This window comes from Lithobates pipiens, unplaced genomic scaffold, assembly GCF_037356315.1.
Source record: "Lithobates pipiens isolate NorthernLeopardFrog02 unplaced genomic scaffold, aLitPip1_a1.2 Scaffold_30, whole genome shotgun sequence".
NCBI classification, from domain to species: domain Eukaryota; kingdom Metazoa; phylum Chordata; class Amphibia; order Anura; family Ranidae; genus Lithobates; species Lithobates pipiens.
The window spans coordinates 112,424,907-112,448,462 of record NW_027507791.1 but is presented as its reverse complement, the minus strand read 5'-3'; the positions used below and the strand labels follow the sequence as shown (position 1 = coordinate 112,448,462).

Below are 23,556 nucleotides of genomic sequence, written 5' to 3'. Positions count from 1 at the left end.
GTCCTGTCAGGATTCAGTCTGACAACGCCACGGCGGTGGCTTACATCAATCACCAGGGGGGCACGAGAGGTCGTGCAGCCCAAAAAGAGGTGAATAATGTTCTAGCTTGGGCAGAACACAACATTCCTTGCCTATCGGCGATATGTCAGCGATATGTCAGGGTATTCCGGACATGGACCTATTTGCGTCCAGATTCATCAACAAAGTCTACAACCTTTTGTTGAAAACAAAGGGTCCGCTAGCAGGCGGAACAGACACACTAGTCTTCCCAGGGGATCAGTTTTCACTGATCTATGCATTTCCTCCCATTCTGCTACTTCCGCACCTTCTCCACAGGATTAAGCAGGAACCAAAGGAGGTGATTCTGGCGGCCCCAGTGGGTCCCAGCAGATCTTGATTTACCGAGATCATAAAGATGGCAGTAGGAGTGCTAAGGAACTGTGCCATTAAAGCCAGACCTTCTCGATCAAGGTCCGGTATTTCATCCTACCTTACGGATGAAAAATTTAACAGGTTTGACTGTTGAATCCCACTCTATAAAATATCGTGGGTGATCTCCTTCGGTAGTGTCTACTTTGATTAATGCCAGGAAGCTGGCTTCCAGAATCACTTACTATAGAGCCTGCAAGGCATATGTTTCTTGGTGTGGATCCAGGGGTTGGCACCCCAGGAAGTATGTCATAGGCAGGATCCCTGATTCCCTGCATATGGGATCTGCAGTTAAGCTGGCCTTGACTTCTATCAAAAGCCAGATCCCAGCCTTGTCAGTGTTTTCAATGGCCTCTTGCTTCCCAATCTTGGTGCACAGCTTATTCAGGGGGTAACATGGATTATTCCGCCTATCAAGGCACTTCTAAATCCTTGGGATTTAAATTTGGTCTTATCGGCTTTGCTGAATCAGCCATTTGAACCTTTACGAGAAATTTCATTGATTCTTTTGACAAGAAAGATAATCTTTCTGGTTGCCATTTCTTCTGCTAGAAGAGTATTGGAACTAGTGGCTCTGTCATGTAGTAAGAGGGATCAGAGTCTATGTAAAGGTGACCTAACTATTTTCCAAGTGAATTCGTCAAGTGATTGTTCAAGCTTCAGCTTAAAGAAGAAAATTCTTCCTTCTCATGTTAGAGCACACTCATTCAGGGCGATTAGTGCCTCTTGGGTGGTGCATCATCAGGCCTCTATGGCTCAGATCTGTAAGGCCACGACTTGGTCTTCGGTTCATACGTATATCAGATTTTATCAACTCAATATTAAAGGTCATGAGGATATTGCCTTTGGGCGAAGTATACTGCAGGCTGTAGTCCTATGGCCTCCTGTTTTTGTTGTGTAACCCCCCCCCCCCCCCCCCCAGTTGCCATTGCTATGGGACATCCCACATAGTAATTACTATGGCTCTGTGTGCCCTGGTGTTAGAAAAGAAAACAGGATTTTTATAACAGCTTACCTGTAAAATCCTTTTCTTTGATGTACATCAGGGGACACAGAGGTCCCTCCCTTCTTTGGGGTACACTTGTATTGTTTGGCTACAAAATTGAGGACTCCCAGTAATGGGAGGGGTTATATAGGGGAGTACATGCCTTAGGGGCGTGCCAGTGTCTGTCGGTCCGATATAACCCACAGTAATTATTATGGCTCTGTGTCCCCGATGTAAATCAAATAAAATGATTTTACAGGTAAGTTGTTATAAAAATCCTGTTTTTGACATGTGCACTGTAAAAATAAATCCACGCTAATGAAGTGTGTGACCTATTCTAGGTTAGAATGCCATGTACAGCTGTGCTTTTCACATGCATACAGTGCAGTCAGTGCTGAATGTCCAATGCTGAGGTTTAAAGTCCCAGCTGAAGTACCCATGGTTGGTTGCTTGCAATCCAGTTCCTGCATTTAGTAAAAATTCTGCATACTTTTCAATGAATGCAAAATGCTCTGTGATTGGAGGCGGGGAGATTGTGATCATCATCTGCCACATCTCTAATCACAGAGTGCCTTTCGTTTGTTAAAAAGAATGCAAAATATTTACTGAATGTAGGAGCTGGAGTGTAAACAGCCCACTGTGATCTGAGTAGTCCAGACAGAACTCTAAGGACTTGGGACTGCAAAGTCGCATGACAAACCGTACCTCATGATTTCCAATGAGTACCGTTCATATCTGTGCGACTTCAAGTCGCAGAAACTTCAAATTAGTCCCTGCACTACCATGGTCCAACTTTTATGCGACAGAATTTGTCTTTATCAGCTTGTAAATTTGCGTCTCCGTGTTGTGAACAGTTGGAAGGCTCAAACCCCTTATATGGTTCCTCTTGTATATTTCTTAATATTTCAATGGCTTTTGTACCTGCTCTTAATAGTTTGAACAGAAAAAATGCACCTTTGATGAACTATTACCTGTTAATTCCTGCCATGAAGGTCCATGCTCAGACACCTACTTTTATGGAGTGACAACTGTCACCCAGTTGTGACCCTTTCTCAGTCAACCCTGACAGACTACAAGTGGCCATGCCAACACATATTACATAGCCATGGCTGCTTGTTATAGATATTGAATCAGGAAGCCTTTTCAAAGCAATAATGTACAGCTGATGCTGGAGCATGTAACTGGGAAGAGGTTAAAAAAGGCTGGAGAAGATCAGCAGCATTTTATTGAATATTTTATTTTATTAAATATTATAAACTCTTGGGGTAGGGAAAGGATTGGGCTAATCCTTGCATATCATCTCAGGTGGTTGTAGTAATAAATCAACACTTCTTCATGACAGCTCAGTATATTTCATTGTGGCAGATTCACTCTGTAATTTGGTCCCACTATATAATATTACATTTTTTTTCTACCTTCTTCTGCCTCTACATGCATTATTTGGCTAATTGTTGTCCAGCAAGGGAAAATACAGTGATTTCTACAGAGAACCATTGTATTTTTATTTTACTTTCTATGCAACACCAGATTTTACCAGCCGATGGTGTGACATGTGAAATCTTTAACTGAAACACTCTCTTAAGAGGGTTCTGCTGGAGTGTGGGGTCTATCAATTCTGCTACAAGAATGAGTCCTGAATCGCTATTTTAAAGATCACGTGTTGCGCCCAGGACTGGATTTTCATCATTGGTGCTTCTATGCAACTGATCTTTAGTGCCTAAAGGATAAGTTCACCTTTTATTGAACCACTTCAGCCCTGAAAGATTTGGCTGCTCAATGACCAGGCAATTTTTTGCGACACGGCACTGCGTCACTTTAACGGAAAATTGCCCGGTCGTGCACAATTGACATGGATATAAACAAAAGAGCAACAATTAGGGCGATATGTATTCTTGTACATATTTTTGGTAAAAAAAATCGCAATAAGCGTATATTGATTGGTTTATCCAAAAGTTATAGCGCTTACAAAATAGGTGATAGATTTATGGCATTTGTATAATATTTTTTTTTACTAGTAATGGCGGCGATCTGCGATTTTTATCGAAACTGCGATATTGCTGCGGATACATCGGACACTTTTGACATATTTTTGGGACCAGTGACAATTATATAGTGATCAGCTATAAAAATACACTGCTTACTGAATAAATGTCACTGTCAGTGAAGGGGTTAACACTAGGGGGCGATCAAGGGGTTAACTGTGTTCCCTCACTGTCTTCTAACTGTGGGGGGGGGTGGGACTGACTAGGAGTGATGACAGATCGTTGTTCATAATCAGTATGAACACACGATCAGTCTTTTCTCCCCTGAGAGAAGTGGGATCTGTGTGTTTACACACACAGATCCCAGTTCTCGCCCTGTCACGAGCGAGCGTGGGTGCCCAGCAGTCATCGCACACGCCCCCTAGTGGCCAAAGAGACGTAAGGTAACTTTGTTTTTCCCAGGGGAGCCAACCTGCCGCAGTAAAACTGCAGCGGCTGATCCGGAAAGGGTTAAAGAAAAAAATTCTAACTGCACATCTTTTTGGAGGTAAAAAAATTTGCGTTTTTATTATTTTTCTTTTTACACTGGAGCCTGCAAAGCATTGCATCCGTGGCACTGTAACGGGTGCAATGCCAGGATTCTGCTGGCGCTCACTACACTATTTGTACCTTCGATGTGGGCAGGCAGTTACAGGAAGAATCAATGAACTATGTGAATAAATGATGTTACTATATGGGTGGAGCCCCACAAGGCCACACTATTTTTAGAGTGTGACAGGGGGTGTAGCGAGAGGATTCTCTGCCCACTATCACAGGATGTGGGGAATGGACGGAAAGAAGATAGAACATGTTTTATGTTCCACCCTAAATATGGGTGTAACAAGTAGCATGTTCCAAAAGTGAACTTAGCCTTTTAGGAAACACCCCTCTGCTTGGATCACCTATTGTACATTTTTTTTATTATTATTTTTTACTGGTCCTTCCCCAGCTGAGTTTTTTTGGGACTCTGTAAATAAGTTTGTATGAGATGACAGTATTTCTGATGATGGTAAAAAATGTTAGATCTATAACTGTACGGGAAAAATTTACCTATTTGCCCCACAGCCTATAGGCACAGGCTTACTGTGGCTAATATTGGATCCTTCTCTTGTGATGTGGTATTTTAACAATCCTGTTTTACATAAAGATGAATAGATTCATATCCTAAGCTTTAGACCGTAAAGTAACCTGTCTGCTTAACAGTTGCTGGAAATTATTGATTTGCAACAGAAACCACTTTGAGAGGGACTTTTATTTTAGGCAGCTTATAGTCAGTCAGAGATGAATAGATTTTTCCTAGTGGCAAACCCTTTTCACTGAATGCCCATGGAAGGAATTTGTCGCTACAAAGTGAGATGGGAATATAGGTAAAGTTGTTGTGCCCATGCTATTGATTATGTACAGATACAACTAAGAATGCTACTAAATAGAATGAATAAATCATTAGCACATATTAATATGGTGTATATCAAAATGATTACATCCTTGTATTGTGCAAATTGGAATACCAAAAACAAAATCGGTGTATATTAATGCCTTACAAACGACTTTTGTATAAGATCTCACCATGGTTAGAATTGCTAGTTTTACCACCAGCAGATGAATACATGTTTTTTTTCTAGTATTGAACCCTTTTTGCGAATAAGCTAAATATTGTCAATTTTTTTCATAAATCAGAATACATATTTAATTTATATTCAGTTTTTAATTTAACTGTAAAATTGGGCAAATGCAGCAAACGTAGAGTAGTTACAATGCCTTGAAAAAGTATTTATACCCCTTGAAATTTTCCAAATTTTTTCATGTTACAACCAAAAACGTAAATATATTTTATTGAGATTTTATGTGATAGACCAACACAAAGTGGCACATAATTATGAAGTCGAAGGAAAATTATAAATGGTTTTCAAAATGTCTCACAAATAAATATTTGAAAAGTGTGGCGTGCATTTCTATTCAGCCCCCATTACTCTAACTAAAATCTAGTGGAACCAATTGCCTTCAGAAGTCCCCTAATTAGTAAATAGTCCACCTGTGTTTAATTTAACCACTTCAGCTCCGGACCAATAAATACCTTAAGGACCAGAGGTCTTTTTGCAATTTCGCACTGCGCTGCTTTAACTGGTAATTGCGCGGTCATGCAATATTGCACCCAAACGAAATTTGCGTCCTTTTCTTCCCACAAATAGAGCTTTCTTTTGATGGTATTTGATTGCCTCTGCGATTTTTATTTTTTGCGATATAAATGGAAAAAGAGCGAAAATTTTGAAAAAAAATGATATTTTCTTCTTTTTGTTATAAGAAAAATCGAATAAACTAAATTTTAGTCATACATTGAGGGCAAAATTTATTCAGCCACATGTCTTTAGTAAAAAAAAATGTCAATAAGCGTATATTTTTTGGTTTGCGCAAAAGTTATAGCGTCTACAAACTAGAGTACATTTTCTGGAATTTACACAGCTTTTAATTTATGACTGCCTATCTCATTTCTTGAGGTGCTAAAATGGCAGGGCAGTACAAACCCCCCCCAAATGACCCCATTTTGGAAAGTAGACACCCCAAGGAAACTGCTGATGGGTATGTTGAGCCCATTGAATATTTATTTTTTTTTGTCCTAAGGGATTGAATAATGACAAAAAAAAAAAAAAAAGTACAAAAAGTTGTCACTAAATGATATATTGCTCACACATGCCATGGTTATATGTGGAATTGCACCCCAAAATATATTCCGCTACTTCTCCCGAGTACGGGGATACCACATGTGTGGGACTTTTTGGGAGTCTAGTCGCGCACGGCATCCCGAAAACCAATCACCACCTTCAGGATTTCTAAGGGTGCAAATTTTTGATTAAACCCCTCACTACCTATCACAGTTTCGAAGGCCATAAAAAGCCAAAATAGCACAAAACCCCCCAAAATGACCCCATTTTGGAAAGTAGACACCCCAAGCTATTTACTGAGAGGCATGTTGAGTCCATGGAATATTTTATATTTTGCCACAAGTTGCGGGAATATTACAAACTTTTTTTTTTTGCACAAAGTTGTCACTAAATGATATATTGCTCACACATGCTATGGGCATATGTGAAATGACACCCCAAAATACATTCTGCTGCTTCTCCTGAGTACAGGGATACCACATGTGTGGGACTTTTTGGGAGCCTAGCCGCGTACGGGACCCCGAAATCCAAGCACCGCCTTCAGGATTTCTAAGGGCATAATTTTTTTATTTTACTCCTCACTACCTATCACTACCTATCACAGTTTTGACGGCCATAAAATGCCAAGATGGCACAAAACCCCCCCAAATGACCCCATTTTGGAAAGTAGACACCCCAAGGAAACTGCTGATGGGTATGTTGAGCCCATTGAATATTTATTTTTTTTGTCCTAAGGGATTGAATAATGACAAAAAAAAAAAAAAAAATGTACAAAAAGTTGTCACTAAATGATATATTGCTCACACATGCCATGGTTATATGTGGAATTGCACCCCAAAATATATTCCGCTACTTCTCCCGAGTACGGGGATACCACATGTGTGGGACTTTTTGGGAGTATAGTCGCGCACGGCATCCCGAAAACCAATCACCACCTTCAGGATTTCTAAGGGTGCAAATTTTTGATTTCACCCCTCACTACCTATCACAGTTTCGAAGGCCATAAAAAGCCAAAATAGCACAAAACCCCCCAAAATGACCCCATTTTGGAAAGTAGACACCCCAAGCTATTTACTGAGAGGCATGTTGAGTCCATGGAATATTTTATATTTTGCCACAAGTTGCGGGAATATTACAAACTTTTTTTTTTTGCACAAAGTTGTCACTAAATGATATATTGCTCACACATGCTATGGGCATATGTAAAATGACACCCCAAAATACATTCTGCTGCTTCTCCTGAGTACAGGGATACCACATGTGTGGGACTTTTTGGGAGCCTAGCCGCGTACGGGACCCCGAAATCCAAGCACCGCCTTCAGGATTTCTAAGGGCATAATTTTTTTATTTTACTCCTCACTACCTATCACTACCTATCACAGTTTTGACGGCCATAAAATGCCAAGATGGCACAAAACCCCCCCAAATGACCCCATTTTGGAAAGTAGACACCCCAAGGAAACTGCTGATGGGTATGTTGAGCCCATTGAATATTTATTTTTTTTGTCCTAAAGGATTGAATAATGACTAAAAAAAAAAAAAAAAAAAAAATGTACAAAAAGTTGTCACTAAATGATATATTGCTCACACATGCCATGGTTATATGTGGAATTGCACCCCAAAATATATTCCGCTACTTCTCCCGAGTACGGGGATACCACATGTGTGGGACTTTTTGGGAGTATAGTCGCGCACGGCATCCCGAAAACCAATCACCACCTTCAGGATTTCTAAGGGTGCAAATTTTTGATTTCACCCCTCACTACCTATCACAGTTTCGAAGGCCATAAAAAGCCAAAATAGCACAAAACCCCCCAAAATGACCCCATTTTGGAAAGTAGACACCCCAAGCTATTTACTGAGAGGCATGTTGAGTCCATGGAATATTTTATATTTTGCCACAAGTTGCGGGAATATTACAAACTTTTTTTTTTTTGCACAAAGTTGTCACTAAATGATATATTGCTCACACATGCTATGGGCATATGTGAAATGACACCCCAAAATACATTCTGCTGCTTCTCCTGAGTACAGGGATACCACATGTGTGGGACTTTTTGGGAGCCTAGCCGCGTACGGGACCCCGAAATCCAAGCACCGCCTTCAGGATTTCTAAGGGCATAATTTTTTTATTTTACTCCTCACTACCTATCACTACCTATCACAGTTTTGACGGCCATAAAATGCCAAGATGGCACAAAACCCCCCCAAATGACCCCATTTTGGAAAGTAGACACCCCAAGCTATTTACTGAGAGGCATGTTGAGTCCATGGAATATTTTATATTTTGCCACAAGTTGCGGGAATATTACAAACTTTTTTTTTTTGCACAAAGTTGTCACTAAATGATATATTGCTCACACATGCTATGGGCATATGTGAAATGACACCCCAAAATACATTCTGCTGCTTCTCCTGAGTACAGGGATACCACATGTGTGGGACTTTTTGGGAGCCTAGCCGCGTACGGGACCCCGAAATCCAAGCACCGCCTTCAGGATTTCTAAGGGCATAATTTTTTTATTTTACTCCTCACTACCTATCACTACCTATCACAGTTTTGACGGCCATAAAATGCCAAGATGGCACAAAACCCCCCCAAATGACCCCATTTTGGAAAGTAGACACCCCAAGGAAACTGCTGATGGGTATGTTGAGCCCATTGAATATTTATTTTTTTTGTCCTAAGGGATTGAATAATGACTAAAAAAAAAAAAAAAAAAAAAATGTACAAAAAGTTGTCACTAAATGATATATTGCTCACACATGCCATGGTTATATGTGGAATTGCACCCCAAAATATATTCCGCTACTTCTCCCGAGTACGGGGATACCACATGTGTGGGACTTTTTGGGAGTATAGTCGCGCACGGCATCCCGAAAACCAATCACCACCTTCAGGATTTCTAAGGGTGCAAATTTTTGATTTCACCCCTCACTACCTATCACAGTTTCGAAGGCCATAAAAAGCCAAAATAGCACAAAACCCCCCAAAATGACCCCATTTTGGAAAGTAGACACCCCAAGCTATTTTCTGAGAGGCATGTTGAGTCCATGGAATATTTTATATTTTGCCACAAGTTGCGGGAATATTACAAACTTTTTTTTTTTTGCACAAAGTTGTCACTAAATGATATATTGCTCACACATGCTATGGGCATATGTGAAATGACACCCCAAAATACATTCTGCTGCTTCTCCTGAGTACAGGGATACCACATGTGTGGGACTTTTTGGGAGCCTAGCCGCGTACGGGACCCCGAAATCCAAGCACCGCCTTCAGGATTTCTAAGGGCATAATTTTTTTATTTTACTCCTCACTACCTATCACTACCTATCACAGTTTTGACGGCCATAAAATGCCAAGATGGCACAAAACCCCCCCAAATGACCCCATTTTGGAAAGTAGACACCCCAAGGAAACTGCTGATGGGTATGTTGAGCCCATTGAATATTTATTTTTTTTGTCCTAAGGGATTGAATAATGACTAAAAAAAAAAAAAAATGTACAAAAAGTTGTCACTAAATGATATATTGCTCACACATGCCATGGTTATATGTGGAATTGCACCCCAAAATATATTCCGCTACTTCTCCCGAGTACGGGGATACCACATGTGTGGGACTTTTTGGGAGTATAGTCGCGCACGGCATCCCGAAAACCAATCACCACCTTCAGGATTTCTAAGGGTGCAAATTTTTGATTTCACCCCTCACTACCTATCACAGTTTCGAAGGCCATAAAAAGCCAAAATAGCACAAAACCCCCCAAAATGACCCCATTTTGGAAAGTAGACACCCCAAGCTATTTACTGAGAGGCATGTTGAGTCCATGGAATATTTTATATTTTGCCACAAGTTGCGGGAATATTACAAACTTTTTTTTTTTTGCACAAAGTTGTCACTAAATGATATATTGCTCACACATGCTATGGGCATATGTGAAATGACACCCCAAAATACATTCTGCTGCTTCTCCTGAGTACAGGGATACCACATGTGTGGGACTTTTTGGGAGCCTAGCCGCGTACGGGACCCCGAAATCCAAGCACCGCCTTCAGGATTTCTAAGGGCATAATTTTTTTATTTTACTCCTCACTACCTATCACTACCTATCACAGTTTTGACGGCCATAAAATGCCAAGATGGCACAAAACCCCCCCAAATGACCCCATTTTGGAAAGTAGACACCCCAAGCTATTTACTGAGAGGCATGTTGAGTCCATGGAATATTTTATATTTTGCCACAAGTTGCGGGAATATTACAAACTTTTTTTTTTTGCACAAAGTTGTCACTAAATGATATATTGCTCACACATGCTATGGGCATATGTGAAATGACACCCCAAAATACATTCTGCTGCTTCTCCTGAGTACAGGGATACCACATGTGTGGGACTTTTTGGGAGCCTAGCCGCGTACGGGACCCCGAAATCCAAGCACCGCCTTCAGGATTTCTAAGGGCATAATTTTTTTATTTTACTCCTCACTACCTATCACTACCTATCACAGTTTTGACGGCCATAAAATGCCAAGATGGCACAAAACCCCCCCCAAATGACCCCATTTTGGAAAGTAGACACCCCAAGGAAACTGCTGATGGGTATGTTGAGCCCATTGAATATTTATTTTTTTTGTCCTAAGGGATTGAATAATGACTAAAAAAAAAAAAAAAAAAAAAATGTACAAAAAGTTGTCACTAAATGATATATTGCTCACACATGCCATGGTTATATGTGGAATTGCACCCCAAAATATATTCAGCTACTTCTCCCGAGTATGGGGATACCACATGTGTGGGACTTTTTGGGAGTCTAGTCGCGTACGGCACCCCGAAAACCAATCACCACCTTCAGGATTTCTAAGGGTGCAAAGGCCATAAAATGCCAAAATAGCACAAAACCCCCCCAAATTACCCCATTTTGGAAAGTAGACACCCCAAGCTATTTACTGAGAGTCATGTTGTCTGAACGAAAAAAAAGAGATTGATCGGTGGGTATGCCCACCATTAGATACCTCCCTTCATCCACCCACTTCTAATGATGGACATACATGCACCATTTATATATGCCGAAGCATGGGGGCATCCTCCCGCAAAAAAGTTATGCCGCATACATACGTTCAAACTTTTCCATGGGCAAGCCCCCTGTCGGAATTTTGACCGTATGTACGCGGCATTAGGAGCAAAATCACTCCTCCACCCCTTATGCCCCCATGCTTCGGCATATATGCTCTTTTTTAACTGTGGTGGTGAAATCACCGCCTACAGCACTGGAGTCACGGCTTTATGTATCGTGGGAGCAAACGCTGTTGCTGTCAAGATAAATAAATCCGCGCTGCAGCTGAATGGCGTACCTGCTAAGCAAATTATGGTTAACGTTAAAACAAAGTAACATCCCAGTAAAACCTTACCATACCATACCTGCAAAGCAATTGCCAAAAAAAAACTGTAAAAAATAAAACATTTTTTAACACAACCTGTGCCTAAAATATATATATGCCGAAGCATGGGGGCATCCTCCCGCAAAAAAGTTATGCTGCGTACATACGTTCAAACTTTTCCACGGGCAAGCCCTCCGTCGGAATTTTGACCGTATGTACGCGGCATTAGGAGCAAAATCACTCCTCCACCCCTTATGCCCCCATGCTTCGGCATATATGCTCTTTTTTAACTGTGGTGGTGAAATCACTGCCTACAGCACTGGAGTCACGGCTTTATGTATCGTGGGAGCAAACGCTGTTGCTGTCAAGATAAATAAATCCGCGCTGCAGCTGAATGGCGTACCTGCTAAGCAAATTATGGTTAACGTTAAAACAAAGTAACATCCCAGTAAAACCTTACCATACCATACCTGCAAAGCAATTGCCAAAAAAAACAGTAAAAAATAAAACATTTTTTAACACAACCTGTGCCTAAAATATATATATGCCGAAGCATGGGGGCATCCTCCCGCAAAAAAGTTATGCTGCGTACATACGTTCAAACTTTTCCACGGGCAAGCCCTCCGTCGGAATTTTGACCGTATGTACGCGGCATTAGGAGCAAAATCGCTCCTCCACCCCTTATGCCCCCATGCTTCGGCATATATGCTCTTTTTTAACTGTGGTGGTGAAATCACCTCCTACAGCACTGGAGTCGCGGCTTTATGTATCGTGGGAGCAAACGCTGTTGCTGTCAAGATAAATAAATCCACGCTGCAGCTGAATGGCGTACCTGAAAACATGAAAAATGGTTAACAATAACACAGTAAACAGTAAAGTATAAAAAATTTGAGAGGAGAGAGAGAGAGAGAGAGAGAGAGAGAACAATAAAACGACAACTATTTTTGGTTTTTATATTTTATATTTTTTTGGTTTTTTTATTTTACTTTTTTTTTTTTTTTTTATACACTTTTTTTTGAACTGTAAACTGTAACTGTAACGGTTCGGGTCTCTCAAAATGCGATGGCATCTTTGGGAGACCCTGTGTAAGTGTGCCTAGCCTGTGAAATGCTGTACCCTACGCTAATACTTCACTAGTGTGTGGTAGCGTTCAAAACACTCACCCTGACAAAGACCAGGATTGCCAGGACAGCGTGGACAATAAGAACGGGTGTCCTATGTAATCAGGGCAGTTCTCCGGCTCTACGTAACTATCTTTACCCTCATAAACCATAAAGCTCCATGCATAGCCTGTGGCCCTGTCACAGCACTTATAGAGCTTGACCCCGTATCTGGTACGCTTGTTGGGAATGTACTGTTTGAATGACAAGCGACCAGTAAACATAACCAGGGACTCATCAACGCAGACAACTTTTTGGGGAGTAAACAAGTCTGCAAAACGTTGGTTGAAGTGGTTTATGAGGGGCCGAATTTTGTAGAGCCGATCGTATTCAGGGTCTCCACGTGGACGACAAAGTTCATTGTCACTGAAGTGCAAGAACCGCAAGATCTGCTCGTATCGTTTCCTGGACATGGAGTTAGAGAACACGGGCATGTGGTCAGCCGGATGCGTGGACCAATAAGCCCGCATCCGCATAAATTTATGTGTGCCCATGTTGAGGGAAAGGCCCAAAAACGTCTTAAATTCGGAAACCGTAACTGGTTTCCAATCTCTGGCAAGAGACGGCAACTGGGGATTAAAGGCGATGCGTTGACCAGCATATAAATTGGTTTGGTCCACAATAGATCTATAGAGATCTTCCGTGAGATACAGAGAATAAAAATCGAGTGGCGTAAAATCATCTGTATCCACCTGAATACCGGGTTGGGCAGTGAATGGGGGAAGTACGGGTTCTCCAGAAGTGGTGGGCACCCAATCAGGATTGGCGAATTCTGCAGGAAGGGCACTATGGGTACGACGGGCCTGTCTTTGTCTTCTTCTTGGTGGCAGCGGGACACTACTTGTGCTTGCCACCTCGCCAGCTTGAACTGCACTTATGGGACTCGCTACGTCACCACGTGATACTGCAGTGCTGGATGTACGTCCAGGGTGTACTAGGCCGCTGGTGCTTGCCAGTTCACCAAAAGGATGAGCGGCGCTAGTACTGGCTCTATACTCCATACGAGGGACTTGCGGTTCCTGCACCTCAACAACATCAGAAAATCGGGGTCGGGTACGCCTGACAATAGCAGGGACCTCTTCTTCGTCGTCAGAGCTATCTGACATGGAGGCGCTGTCCTCTACAGGTTCGTATTCTGAGCCTGAATCTGACAGATCAGTGTCTTCCTCTTCACTATCTGTCATGCTCAGAAACGTGTAGGCCTCTTCACTAGTGTACCTTCGCTTTGCCATTTTGGGCTCTAAATTTAGGTTTACAGTAGTGAGACTCACAGGTAAAAAAGCACCTAGCCTGTCAGCGACTGTATAAAACGCTACCAAAAAAAACTGTTAGCGATCGCAGGGATCAGGCCTGACTCTGCGAACGCTGCAGTTATGTGTGTTGTGTTTTGTAAGTGACAGTGATCGATCGATACTGCACTTGGGTGGGCTGGGCTGGGCTGGGCTGGGCAGAGGGGCAAAACGCAGGTGCTAGCAGGTATCTGGGCTGATCCCGCTAACAATGCGTTTTTTTAGAACCCTAAATTGCTGGGCACGCTAGTATAGATCTGATCAGATCAGATATTGATCTGTTCGGATACTATACCACTAAGGGAGGTGTATGCTTTGCGCGTGTGTGTTAGCGGTGCTGGCACTAACCTAGCACTGCCTGGGGCGACGCAGACCCTTTCTGACCCTAAAACCAAATTTATATCACCCGCCGGGTGATCAGGGGTTAAAACCTTTATTGGGTATTTATATGGGGGTACCTGAAGCTTTATAAAAAGCTGACGGGGAACCTAAATAACTAAATAACTAACTGGCTAACCAGCGTCACCAGTGACACTTATGCAGCGATCGCTGGTGAAAGGGTTAACTCTAGGGGCAATCAAAGGGTTAAAACCTTTATTAGGTTATATATCGGGGTACCTAACGGTATAAAAACCTGGCGTTGAACCTAAAAAAAAAACTAGCTTCCTAGCGGGACCAGTGACACTATTGCAGCGATCAGAAAAACGATCGCTTAGTGACACTGGTAAAAGAGGGTGAAAGGGTTAACTGGGAGGGCAATCAAGGGGTTAAACCTTTATTAGGGGGGGGTAGGGGGCTACCCTGGACCTAAAGGGGCCTAACACTAGCTGCCCTGACACTTTTTACAGTCACAACTGATACTAAATGTAGTGATCAATAAATAAATGAACACTGTATTAGTGACACTGTGACTGGGGGGGGGCGGGGGGCCGATCGGGGGGTGACTGGGGTGAAATGTGTGCCTGTGTGTACCTATGTGTCAGTGGACTGTTGGTGCACTTACTTGAATGTCTTCACTCCTCGCTGTCCGGTTCAAAAAGACCGCCACGAGGAGTGTGACATCACTTCCTCCTCCTGTGTTTACATTTTCACAGGGGAGGAAGTTCATCACTGGCCAGGAGCGATCGAGAGGGGATGGGCGGAAACCAACGGCCATCCCCTCATCGCCGATCGCTCCGGCACCGAAAGGGACCGCCGTATCTAGCGGGAGGGGGTCCGATCGGACCCCCCACCCGCTAGAAGGCATTCACGTACATTTACGTGATTTTGCCTGCCTGTGCCATTGTGTTGACGTACATTGGCAATACGGCGGTCCTCAAGTGGTTAATATAAGTATAAATACAGCTGTTTTGTGAAGCCCTCTGAGGTTTGTTAGAGAACCTTAGTGAACAAAACCGCACCATGAAGACCAAGGAACACACCAGACAGGTCAGGGATAAAGTTGTGAAGAAGTTTAAAGCAGAGTTAGGTTACACAGCTCAGGTGGGAGAATCTGTCCACAGGACAACTATTAGTTGTGCACTCTACAAATCTGGCCTTTATGGAAGAGTGTCAAGAAAAAAGCCAATGTTGAAAGAAAGCCATACGAAGTTCCATTTGCAGTTTGCGAGAAGCCACGTGGGGGACACAACAAACATGTAGAAGAAAGTATTCAGATTTTTGGCCCAAAAGCAAAATGCTATGTGTGGCGGAAAACTAACACTGCACATCACCCTGTACACACCATTCCCACCGTGAAACATGGTGGGGGCAGCATCATGTTGTGGGGATGCTTTTCTTCAGCAGAGAGAGGAAAGCTGGTCAGAGTTGATGGGAAGATGGATGAAGCCAAACACAGCAGTCTTTGAATAAAACCTTTTAGAGTCTGCAAACGACTTGAGACTAGGGTGGAGTTTCACCTTCCAGCAGGACAGTGACCCTAAATATACAACCAGAGCTACAATGGAATAGTTTAGATCAAAGCATATTCATGTGTTAGAATGGCCCAGTCAAAGTCCAGACGTAAATCCATTTGAGAATCTGTGGCAAAACTTGAAAATTGCTGTTCACAGACGCTCTCCATCCAATCTGACAGAGCTTGAGCTATTTTGCAAAGAAGAATGGGCAAAAATTTCACTCTCTAGATGTGCAAAGCTGGTAGAGACATCCCCAAAAAGACTTGCAGCTGTAATTGCAGCAAGAGGTGAATCTACAAAATATTGACTCAGGGGGGGCTGAATACAAATGCATGCCACACTTTTCACATATCTATTTGTAAAAAAAAAAAAAAAACTATTTATCATTTTTCTTCTACTTCACAATTATGTGCCATTTTGTATTGGCCTATCACATAAAATCCCAATAAAATACATTTACATTTTTGGTTGTAACATGACAAAACGTGGGAAATTTCAAGGCACTGTATATATGCTGGCTCCTTAGTAAATCTGTCTGAGATAATAGTAGTTGCCTCTGTGTGCCATGGGTAATAAATCCCCAAGCTTTCTTTGTTAAAGCAAAGTTAGACTTTACCAACTTTCTAATGGAAGTTCTCTACTTGAGATAAATGAGTATCATTTTCTTTTGCAAAGGAATTGGTATAAATTATATAGAAAAAGATTCATCTTTGGGATAAAGAGGTTGCATGCGTTAAGTACATTGTTATTTAAATTGTTCAACATGTTATCATTTTTCCATGTGTGCTGTGTTTCCTCCAGTTGCCCTTGTAATAAATAATCAAGCACACTGGCCTGTCTTTAGAAAAACAGCGATGGCCTTTTTGCCTCTTGGGAGGTGACTTTGATGCCTCTGAACATGTTTACAAAAGTGAATTGGTGATTATCTTAGGAAATCAGAAAACAAGTCTTGTTCAAGGCTTAAGTAGAATGTACGTTTGCCTATTCCTAAGAGGTTGCAAAAAAAAGAGGTCACACTAGATCCCAGTCTCTTGACTCTAGTACTTTTATGTACTAGGGTCAAAGGTCGTATTCTTGCAATTTAAGTTGTGTGTGTTGTCTATAATTACTATTACATCCATTTATTGCAATTCCATCAGCATGCCATTTTTCACACAGCAAATCCTCACTAAATTACACATATTTGTCCAAGCTGATTTAGTTCTCACCTGTATTTATCAAATCTGTAAAGGTTTTTTGCAGCTTACATGCTTTTCTAGGATAACACTGTCTGGAAAAGAAGTAAATGGCAGAGGTTGCCCAGTATAAATAATAGTTGTGTAACTGTACATGTCAGGAAGCACTGTAGGTCAAAATATAATTTCATTATTGCCTAGTCTTACAAATGATTGGTTTAATATACATGTTTTGTTTATAGATGGTCAATGTTGATAAAACCAATTCCACAGATGCTGTATCATCCAGACATCAGTGCCTTTTAGTTTGTTTTAGGGCCTCATGAGTCAAGAAAGCTAAAGGTACCTGAAACATGATTTTTGGGGGATGAGTGGATATCTACACAAGAGAAACCTTGCTAAGGCAGAGCAAGGTCTTTCACCAGTTTTCTGGATGGTCTCCATTAGTAACCAATTACAGCCGCAGAAGGACATCACATTCTTCCTGTACCCAGAGTACTTTATCTGTCAATGAACAGGACCTCAGTGGACTATGGGGTTGTCACTAATCCACTGGTGCCTGCCCAGGTCGATAGCAAATGACAACTCATCTCTCTTCCTCTACAAAGGCTTCTTGGGGAGGACATTCTCTTTAGCAGGCCATCAGATCTGGTAGACTCAATCTTTTCAGATCTCAACCATCTCTTCACACTTAGTCTCTCTTTATCCTTTGTCAACCCATTTCACTTGTAGTTGCCCGTACTACCTTCAGATGGGTCATCTTTTATTTTGGATATTTTGCGTTCCCACAGCTGCAGCTTGTTAAATATAAACATTTGTTTGAAAGTTTCTTTTTAGGGGAACAAAACATTAGTTCCTTATTAGTTTCACAATTCATATAGCAGTCTTACATTATCAGCAGTTGCAACCACAGAAGCACTCTTTAGGCCATTCACTGTGCCCAGATCAGAAACTCTCCCTTCTTACTTCAGCTCTGTAGAGATGGAAAATTCATGTGACCATGGCCAGTCGTGCCAAACCCCCATTGAAAAGGGGAACCCAAACACTATCCAAATGGCGACTCCTGCAGACTTTATCAAGATGTCCTAGAGAAGTTTCCACATCTCTGATCACTACTAAACAAAAGTCGCATACACTAACATGTCATCTCTACACCCCTTTCACACTGGGGCGTTTTTCAGGCGTTTTTCATGCGCTTTAGCGTTAAAAAAAGCGCCTGAAAGAAGCTGCAACTGCAATCCCAATGTAAAAGCCCGAGTGCTTTCACACCAAGATCCCTTTCACACTGGGGCGTTTTTCAGGCGCTTTAGCGTTAAAAAAAGCGCCTGAAAGAAGCTGCAACTGCAATCCCAATGTAAAAGCCCAAGTGCTTTCACACTGAGGCGCTGCGCTGGCAGAGCGTCCAAAAAAGTCCTGCAAGCAGCTTCTTTGCAGCGCTTTTGGAGCGGTGAATACAACGGTCCTAAAACGCCTCTTCCCATTGAAATCAATGGGAAGCGCTTGTAAAACGCCCGAAAAACGCCTGAAAAACGCTACTGGCAGCAGCGTTTTGTGGGCACTTTTAACCCTTTATTTGGCCACTAGCAGGGGTTAAAAGCGCCCCATTAACGCTCAAAAAACGCTGGTAAAGCGCTGCTAGTTTAAGCGGCGCTTTACGAGCATTTTTCGGGCGCTGACATTTCACATTGGGACTGCAGATGAGGCTTCTTTCAAGCGCTTTACAGGCGCTTTTTTTAACGCTAAAGCGCTTGAAAAACGCCTGAAAAACGCCCCAGTGTGAAAGGGGTCTTAATTAACTAAAGTGTTTCCTTATGATAATTGATTTAAAGTTCTGTACCTGTTGGTTACCTGTAGCTTTGTACCCTAGTTGCATAGATTATTTTTAATTCCCAACCCTTTTCAGTCTAATTAAAGTATGTATGAGTAAGTTACAGCATACCAACAAACATTTTGTGTTTACATATTCTGTTTTCTTTCAGCCACAAAGCCTGTCTTGAATAGCATGCTACGTGATCCATCCTTAATCCCAGATGCTGTCCTCGCCAACCAGGTACAACAGGTAATAACCCAACACTGTGCCAAGGAGAGAAGCTCCTTCACTCTCTAATTATGATTGCTGTACAATAACTGAGATTACAAAGCATCCTAAATGTCACTAGATAACTTGCCCCAGGAATGTTTCCTATTTTTAATTGCTGCATTTTGTGTCGGCAATAACTGCGTGTGATCCTGTTTATCATGTCACGTAGAGGGCTCTTTCCCTTGGGATATTTAATGTTCAGTGCTGCTTAGCTGTGATGTCTGGTGCTTCAGGTTAAGATTATGCAGTTTATTTCATATACTATAGATAGTTTGGATTTGTTCTTTTTATATAAAACATACATATTGTATATTTCTTCCCTTTCTCATCGGATAGTGAGTAAGATTGCTTAGCCTCTGTTGTATATTAAAAGATATGCAGCATCCAATCCCCACCCAGCAGAACTGCACTAATTGTAGATACATATTAGCCATTGAGGCAACCGATTATACCAAAGAGTTAGAAAATGTGAGACAGTGTGGCATAGTGACAATCTCTATGCTTGAGGCCACAGGCCTATAAACATGCTGTGACTATTACAAGGTAGTCCAACTAATCCTGCTAGAATTTTTTATTTACTTTATCATGTGGGAACCCTGGAAAAACCACAAGTGAGAACAGGGCCAGAAACTCTGACAGAGAGATCTTCCAACTAGAGTCCCAAAGGGTAAAAGAAGCTAGCAAATGCCATCATTGACTAGATTTTACCTTAACCTCCCTGGCAGTAAGATTAATTGTCGCTGTCGTCCCTTTCAGTGTTCGATGACACATTTCCCCACTATTGCACAATTCTGCAAGTGTTCTAATTTACTCGCTGTTTTCTAGCTCATCTAAAACCACTTTTGACATAAAGGGGTGCTTTTTGTTTGCAATGTACAATCTCAAGTTTCCAGGCAGAAAGCACAGTATATATAATATAAAAGTGCATGCTGGGCACTGGACAAAGCACTTGGAACACAAGGGAGGTGAAATGATTTGGATACAGTAATGTAATCTTACAGATTACAGTGTACTGTATGTTTCACTTTTTTTAATTTGCCACCGGGCTCCTCCCCGTGCGTCACGACGCTCGCGCGGAACGGAGCCCGGTACAGTAATACATCGGGCGGAAGACACGGCCCACGGACACAGCGAGGGAGCATCGCAGGATCCTGGGTACAAGGTAAGTAACTTTGCCTGGATCCTGCGATGCAATCCTGAGTGTGGCTCAGGGTTATCGCTTTTGGTAATGAAAATTCCCCCCCGAGCCACACTCAGATTGCTGCCAGGGAGGTTAATTAAAATGTAAATTTTGAATGAGATGATCCACTAATGGTACAATTATTTTGCTTAAAGGGTTCACCTTTTCATAAAAATTAACCTGGCCCTTATTACATTCTTTATAACGTTTTTTTTTTTATTCCATTTTTTGGGGGATGCCTGGTAATAAAGCCAACTGTCGATTTTTCATGGTCAGTCTGCTGTAAAAAAAAAAAAAAAGGACTTATTCACCTCTGTAGAAGTAGGCATTGTGGAAAATGCCTCCTGCTAATGTAAACGCACAGCAGAACCTTCCAAGCTGCTAAAAAATAACTGAAATCTAACTTTAGAGCCTCTGTTGTGATCTTTGAGGAATTGAGGGTGAATAACTTCACAGTACATGCAGCTAAACATGTCAGGGTTGGCTTGTTTTAAAGCTCTTTTACTAATTAAGAATATGTAAATCATGTGATGTCCTTAATCAGTATTTGTTTTTGCTACTAATCCAATCATTTTGTTTTGTTTTTAGTGCATTATCAATGACTGTTGTAATGGACCTTTAGTGGATTGCATCAAACAGTATCCTTTAAGATGTAGCCATCCAACCTCATTCCTGAATTAACAAAACATATATGTGGCATGGTATTGTGGCATGGTATTGTTCTATATACTCAGTAGGCTCATGGCTCTTTGAAATATCTCCATACAAGGCTATTCAAATGTAGAGTGTTGGGAAATACTCTGTGTTAAAGCTAAAGAAAACCCCCAACTTGGCTTTCAGACCCACTGGGAAGTTATATCTAAATTAAAGTGATTCTAAAGGCAAAGATTTTTTTTTTTTTATCTTAACCACTTGCTTACTGGGTACTTAAACCCCCCTCCTGTCCAGACCAATTTTCAGCTTTCAGCGCTGACACACTTTGAATGACAATTGCGCAGTCATACAACACTGTACCCAAATAGAGCTTTCTTTTGGTGGTATTTGATCACCTCTGCGGTTTTTATTTTTTGTTAAAAAAAAAATTGAAAAATGCAGAATTTTAAAAAAACATTTTTTTTTTTTTTTTAGATTTTGTCATAAAATTTGCAAGCAGGTAATTTTTCTCCTTCATTGATGTACCCTGATGAGGCAGTGATGGGCACTGATGGGTGGCAATAATGGGCACTGATTGCTTACACTGATAGGTGGCACCGATTGGCACCACTGGTGAGCATTGATAGGTGGCACTGGTGAGCATTGATAGGTGGCACTTGTGGGCATTGATAGGTGGCACTGGTGGGCGCTGGCAGGTGGCAATAACAGGTGGCACTTTAAGGGGGTACTGATTGGCACAGATAAGGTGCCTGTGTTCCTTAATCTTCAGGACCGATGTCCCTTTAACTTAAGCCGGTGATCAGCTTTTTTTTCTCCTCACGCTGACAGCGCGAGGAGAAAAAAAAACGATTGCCGAGCTTTTGTTTACATTATGTGATCAGCTGTCATTGGCTGACAGCTGATCACATAGTAATGGTCCGGGAGCGGCCCCTTACTCGGATCGGTGATCACCCGAGTCTCAGTGACTCTGTGATCACAGCGCACTCCCCGCGTGCCCTCAGGGCATGCGCAGGGAGCGTGTACAGGGGAGGATGTCCAAGACGGCCTCCCGGAAATTGAGGTGTAGCCGTCATTCGGCTATGGCCCGGACCTCAAGTGGTTAATGAATTCTATGCATTAAGATAAAAAACCTTCAGTGTGCATCAGCCCCCCTAATACTTACCTGAGCCCTATCTCTGTTCAGAGATGTCCACAAGTGTCTCGGCTACTGAGACTCTCCCACCTGATAGGCTGGGACACAAAAAAAAGTAAAGGAAGAGGCGCCTCTGGTTGTAGAGATAACACACTTTAATTATAAAAACGTATATAATACAGGCAACTCACATTTTGGATGTGATGTATGAGCATTCATTCACTTTAAAAGCTGAGCATGGATGTGGTCATCTGATAGTCCATCAAGCTGAGGCGCTGTAGCCACTAGCAGCCAGGAAGTAGCACAGACGCCGGCCGTGGAGCGCAGGTCAAAGCAGGACGAAGTCTGGAGTACAGGCAGAGAGACATGACATCATGAGGTGGGTGCGACTGGTTTCGTGAGCATACAGGCTGAGATCGTTTGATAGCCGCATTCCTTCATCAAGCCTCCAGACTTCGTTCTGCTTTGAACTGCGCTCCACGGCCGACATCTGTGCCACTTCCTGGCCGCTAGCGACTACAGCACCTCAGCTTGACCGACTATCAGATGACACATCTATGCTCAGCTTTTAAAGTGATTGAATGCTCACACGTCACATCCAAAATGTGAGTTGCCTGTATTAAATACGTTTTTATAATTAAAGTGTATGTTATCTCTACACCCAGAGCCGCCTCTTCCTTTGCTTTTTTTCACAGACTTTGGAACAGGGTTTCTGTCCTTCACTGATAGCAGCCCTGGATATGGAGCTCCTGGTTTTAAATGCTTTTCTTTGTTCTGCTGGACAGTACCTTTTTTGAAAAATCTTTGACCCTGTTTTTGCGCATTTACTTGTGTATTGGCTGAGACACAGCATTTAGCCAATAAGGAGAGAGGGGGGCAGGGCCAGATTGTGATTCTGTGTCTGATTGTACACAGGAAGCTGTGACTCGGCTCAGGTGCCCCCATAGCAAGTTGCTTACTGTGGGGGGCACTTGAAGGGGGGGGCAGGAGCATATAAGACGGACCTGAGAAGAGGAAGATCGGGGCTGCCCTTTGCAAATTCACTGCACAGAGCTGGTAAGTATAATGTATTTGTTATTTTAAAAGAAAAAAAAAACATGACTTTACAATCACTTTAAGATTAAAAAACAGCCCCCCTCAGTCCCCCTAATACTTATCTGGGCCCCATCTCGATCCAGCGATGTGCACAAGTGCCTCGGTAGTCCGGGACTCTGCAGCGGTGCCATAGGCTTCCACTACTGTCAATCAAATTCAGTAAGCCGATCAGAGGAGAGAGGAGGCAGGCCCAAACCATGGCTCCATGTCTGAATGGACACAGGTAGCTGCAATTTGGCTTGGGTGCCCCCTAGCAAGCAGCTTCTTGCTGTGGGGGCACTCGACGGGAGGAAAGGACCCAAGACGAGGAGGATCTGGGCTGTGCAAAACCACTACAAAGAGCAGGGATGTATAACATGTTTGTTATTTTTAAAGAAAAAAAAGCAAGACTTTAATATCACTTTAAGATTTTGGGAAAG

The 23,556-nt window shown here is 42.2% G+C and overlaps 1 protein-coding gene across 7 annotated transcripts in view; it reads left to right on the top strand.

Annotated features, from left to right (window-relative positions):
• CDIN1 (CDAN1 interacting nuclease 1) overlaps positions 1-23,556 on the top strand; it is a 620,876-nt gene that overhangs the window by 284,340 nt on the left and 312,980 nt on the right. For all 7 annotated transcript variants that reach the window (XM_077464766.1, XM_077464764.1, XM_077464765.1 and 4 more), the window contains 2 exons: positions 18,976-19,055; positions 20,845-20,894. In XM_077464766.1, coding sequence (XP_077320892.1) covers positions 18,976-19,055; positions 20,845-20,894 — 130 coding nt within the window. The remainder of the gene's footprint in view (positions 1-18,975; positions 19,056-20,844; positions 20,895-23,556) is intronic.